Source organism: Nannospalax galili, unplaced genomic scaffold (assembly GCF_000622305.1).
Source record: "Nannospalax galili isolate Female #2095 unplaced genomic scaffold, S.galili_v1.0 scaffold708, whole genome shotgun sequence".
In the NCBI taxonomy this organism is placed as follows: domain Eukaryota; kingdom Metazoa; phylum Chordata; class Mammalia; order Rodentia; family Spalacidae; genus Nannospalax; species Nannospalax galili.
Window position 1 is genome coordinate 354,008 of NW_008358110.1, and position 5,291 is coordinate 359,298.

At 41.6% G+C, this 5,291-nt stretch overlaps 1 protein-coding gene across 1 annotated transcript in view; it reads left to right on the forward strand.

Annotated features, from left to right (window-relative positions):
• The window catches only part of Atr (ATR serine/threonine kinase), a 133,903-nt gene that overhangs the window by 35,249 nt on the left and 93,363 nt on the right, over positions 1–5,291 (forward strand). The window contains exon 20 of the mRNA XM_008856344.3: positions 2,968–3,111. Coding sequence (XP_008854566.1) covers positions 2,968–3,111 — 144 coding nt within the window. The remainder of the gene's footprint in view (positions 1–2,967; positions 3,112–5,291) is intronic.

Genomic DNA, 5,291 nt, shown 5'->3' on the forward strand with positions numbered 1-5,291 from the left:
TCCACACTGTTTTCCTGAGATTCTTCTTCCTGTATGCCTGTGATTCATTAGTTTAGTCTTTTCATGGTGTCACACAATTCCTGCATATTCAATTCTTATGATTTTTTAAATTTTTCATAATCTTTGTTTGAGTGGTCTAATTCGCCAACTTTATCTTCCAGGCTTGATACTCTGTTTTCCATTTCGTTCATCCTGTTGGTGAGGCTTTCTCCTGTCATTTCTGTTTGGCTTACTGAGTGTTTCACTTCCTTCTTCATTTCAGCCTGAGTATTCTTCAGTATTTCTAACTCTTCTGAATTTATTCAGAAGTTTATCCCTATCTTCCTTCAGTTCTTTGATTTCTTTGTGTGTTCTTTAAATCCACTCAATTCTTTTATCATGTTTATAATTGTTTTGAGTTCCATGTCTTGTGTTATCGCTAAGGAGTTCTCATTGTACTCCTCTAGAGGACTATTGGTACTTGGTGTGGATACATTATTTTGGTTTTTCATGTTATTATTTTTTCTTTGTGACTTTGACATGTGAATTTCCTTCATAGTTTCTGACTCTTGTGTGAGACTCAAGCCTTCCTTTGTTGAGTTTAGATCTGGTTCTTTTTGTAAACTTCATGTGCCTTTGTGCTTTACTTGTTGGGCATGAAAAACTGGTTGATCTAGACTTCAGGTTCTTTCTTTTGATTTTATATTGGAGTGGCCTAATTGTTTTTGTCTTCAGGAATTCCCACAGAGTCCCAAGTGAGATGAGGCTCAGATGATAATTAGGCTTTCTCCTAAGATATGGGTCCCTCCAGGAAAGATGCTGCCCTCAAGAGTTTGGGGTCTGGACTGGCCTGGGAGAAGGGCCCAGGATAGATGTTGTTTTCAGGAAGCTGGTGGCTGTGCCACCAGGGAAAGTAAAGAGAGGTGAGGGATGGACCAGGCCTAGAGGGTTCCTGGGGTCCGCAGGGTGGAAATGGGTTGGTCCCAATGCAAAGGATCAGGAAGCAGTGGTGGCTGTGTGCCAAGAGGCTCGCCCCGGTGTCTGGGGTGCCAAGACAAGAAATGGGCCTGTACCCAGCCTAGGAGGAGAGACTGCAGGGGAGCTGGGAGGATGAAAGAGGCTGGGGGAGTGAAAGTGCGCTGAGCCTGCTGGACTTAACCAGGGAAGGTGCAGGTACCAGGACACTGGAGGCTGTGCAGCCCAGGAAGCAAAGGGATATGAGGGCGGGACCTGTTCCAGAGGGCTCCTAGGGACCAGGAATGGTGCTGGCACCATGCCACCCAGAGGCTGTGCAGCCCAGGGAAGTAAAGGGAGGTGAAGCAGGACCCCAGGCCCAGAGAGTTCCTGGGGATGGTAGGGAGGAAATGGGTTGGTCCGGATGCACAGGATCAGGAAGCAGTAGCAGCTCTAGGCCGAGAGATTAGCCCCCCCCCCATGCGGGGTGCAAGCCAAGAAATGGACCTGTACCCAGCCTAGGAGGAGAGACTCGGTCGGGCAGCTGGGAGGGTGAAAGAGGCTGGGGGAGTCAAAATGCACTGGGCTGGCTGGTCTTATCCAGGGAAGGTGCTGGGACCAGGACACGGGAGGCTGTGCAGTCCAGGGAAGTAAAGCCTATTTTCCTTTTTTTTAAAAGTAGGATATTAGCCGGGTGTGGTGGCGCATGCCTTTAATCCCAGCACTGGGGAGGCAGAGGCAGGCAGGTCTCTGTGAGTTCAAGGGCAGCCTGGTCCATAGTGAGTTCCAGGCCAGCTGGGGCTACAGGGAGACCCTGTCTCAAAAAGACCAAAAAAAAAAAAAAAAAAAAACAACAAAACCCCCCCACAAAAAAACGTTGTTATGTAGTTCAGACTGGCCTCGAACTCAATTTGATATGTAGCTGAGGATGACCTTGAACTCCTGATCTTTCTGTCTGTACTTTCTAAGTGGTGGTATTTCAGGTGTGCACCACCAGGCCCAGTTTACCCTCTTTTTAAAAGCATAGGTAGTCCTACACTTGCAGGAGTGGTTAGAGACTGTAATTCATTGTGAACTCATTATTAAATTGAAAATATTGCAAGTTGAAACTTTGTTGTTCTTGTCTTGCTGTGTGGCCCAGGCCATCCTAGAATTCAACAGTCTTCCTGCTCAGCCTCCTAAATGCTGAGGCGTTCACCACCATGCCTGACCTGAAACTAGATTAAAAAAAAAATTTATTTATTATTTTTATTTTATATGTATGTGTGTATTGCCTGCATGTATGTAAGTGCACCATGTTGTGCAGTGCCTGTGGGGGTCAGAGGAGGTTGTCGGATCTCCTGGGACTGGAGTTACAGACAGTTGTTAGGTGCCATGTGGGTGCTGGGAATTCAACCTGGGTACTCTATAAGAGCAGCCAGTGATCTTAACTGCCGAGCCCCAAAATGCAATTTTTTTAATGTTGCATTTTTTCATTTGACAGTTTCACATAGCCCAGTCTGTCCTCGAACTCACTGTGTAGCAGATCAACTTGAACTCCTGATCCTCCTGCCTTTATTCCCAAGTGCTGAGATTAAAGATGTGCCTGACCAGATCTAGCCTTAAAATACAATTTCTTCTACTCGGGAGGCAGAGGCAGGTGGACCTCTGTGAGTTCAAGGCAGCCTGGTCTACATAGCTCCAGGACAGCTGGGGATACAGGGAGACCCTGTCTCAAAAAGACCAAAAAAACAAAACAATTTCTTCTAAATGGGTGCACATTTGGACCACTGTGAAGTTGAAAAGTCTTGGAGTTGTATTATCATTATTCATGGATTGTTCATGTAAGCTAATGTATAAATATATACATACATATTTTGTATTGATCCTGCCCCAAAATACTCTTTTCGCCTCTTTTTTTAAATTTTCCTGACTTAAAGTAACTTGGAAATCTTTTATGATCTTTATATCATTTTTTTAAAGCTGCCTTTTATTCTCTTATATGTATATATCACTACCAGTTCATAATTAAAATGTGTGACTTTTTTCACACAGAGCATGGGACTGCTTTGTTCGGTGCCTGGATCATGTTTACCTAGGCCCTCTGCTCAGCCATGTAATCGTAGCCTTGCTACCGCTCATCCACATGCAGCCTAAGGAAACTGCCGCTATCTTTCACTATCTTATAATTGAAAACAGGTATTGTAACTGAAATTAATCATAAAACAGTAACTTTTGATGTGTATGTATGTATGTGTGGTGGGTGTTTGAATGTGCACATAGGTGTGTATAAGTATATGTGTGTGTGTGTGTGTGTGCATATGCTTATAGAAGCCAGAAGTTAACATTAGGTGTCTTCCTCAATCTTTCTCCTCCTTATTAATTTTTAAAAATATTTTATTTATTTTATGTGTATGTGTGTATTGCCTGCATGTAGGTAAGTGTGCCCATGTCGTGCAGTGCCTGCAGAGGTCAGAAGAAGCTGTCAAATCCCCTGGGACTGGAGTTAGAGATAGTTGTTAGCTGCCATGTCGGTGCTGGGATTCAAACCTGGGTCTTCTGCAAGAACAACCAGTGTTCTTAGCCACTGAGCTGTCTCTCCAGCCCCCTCATTATTTTATTTTTAAATAATATTTTTTCACCATATTTTAAAATTTTTTAATTATGTTTTGCATATGTGTATGTAAGTACACCCATGGGTGAAATGCCTATGGAGGCTATAAGAGGGCATTAGATTTCCTGCAACTGGACTTATGATTGATTGTTAGCTGCTGTATGGATGCTGAGAACCAAACCTGGGCCCTCTGCAAGACCAGCCAGTGCTCTTAACTGCTAAGCCCCATTTCCAGTCTGTCCACCTTATTTTTTGAGACAGGGTCTCTCAGTGAACCTGGAGGTGACTGATTTACTAGCTTGGCTGGCCAGCAAAGCATCAGGGCTCCTCCTATCTTTAACTCTTCAGTACTAGGATTATAGACATGTGCTTTTTACTCGGGTTCTCATGCTTACATGCAAGCACTTTACCAATTAAACCATCTCCCCAGCCCCAGTAGAATTTTGAAACGTGTCTTTATGTCTCAAAGTGTTAGAATTACTTTGGTAATTTGGAGTTACTTTAAAAAATTTTAATGTGGAGTTATTTTTTAAAAATTTCAAGTCCATCAGTAAACTGAAATTATTAAGATATAACTTCTTATTGAATAGTTTTTCAGTGGTGGTATTGTTTTTAATGTGTGTATATTTGAAATTTATCTATTAATGGGTCAGCAATTAGAAATTATTTTTCACTGATTTTCAATTGGAGAAGCTAAATTTATCTTTCTTCTCAATTAAACCAGAGACTCTTGAGAAAGGCTAGGAGGGGTATTCCCTGCTTCCTGTAGTGTACTTTAGTTACCTAGGATCCCTTGTTATTTTATTGCATTAACATTTGAACCAGCTTCCCTTACTTTAGGTTTTTATTACATTTCTTCATACTGTTAATTAAAAAAAAAAAATTTCTGCCAGGCGTGGTGGCGCACCCCTTTAATCCCAGTACTCTGGGGGCAGAGGCAGATGGCTCTCTGTGAGTTCAAGGCCAGCCTGGTCTACATAGTGAGTTCCAGGTGAGCTGGGGCTACAGGGAGACCCTGTCTCAAAAAATTTTTTCCCTTTGATTTATTTTTATTTTATGTATATGAGTGTTTGCCCATATGCATGAATGTGCTCCATGTACAATCAATGCCTGTGGAGGCCAGATGGGGCATAAGATCCCCTGGAACAGGAGTTATAGACAGTTGTTAGCTACCTTTGGGTGCTGGGAACTGAACCCAGGTCCTCTGCCAGAGCAGTCAGTACTCTTAACCACTGAGCCATCTCTCCAGCCTCCATACTCTTTGCTTTTTAAAACATCTCCTTATCTGTATTATTTCAGCATAAAGAGAGGCCCTTCAGTTTTGTTTTCTAACTAATAAATCGCAAATTGCTTAGCTTGACTTTAAGCCTGGACACACTGTACCTCTTAAAGTTTTTTTTTCCACTGATAGTCCAAAACAGGCACAAAACTATAACAAATATGGACTGCTGTTGTCAGACATACGTTACTTTATCCCACTTATATTTTTAGTCAGACTCCTTAGCCTAAAATGTCTTCCTACACATTTTTTAAAGCTTTTTTTATGTTTCTTTACTAACTGCTGTGTATCATAATTCTTTTTCTCCTGAAAAGTTAGGATTTAAGTGCTATGCCTATATACTGTTGTCATTCTTTTAAAACATTTCCTGTAACTGTTCATTCAGGGAAGAAAACACAAAAGGAAAGATTAATATGTTTTTATTTTGAATTTTTATTTCATTCATTCATTCATTCATTTATTTATTTATTTATTTATTTATTTATT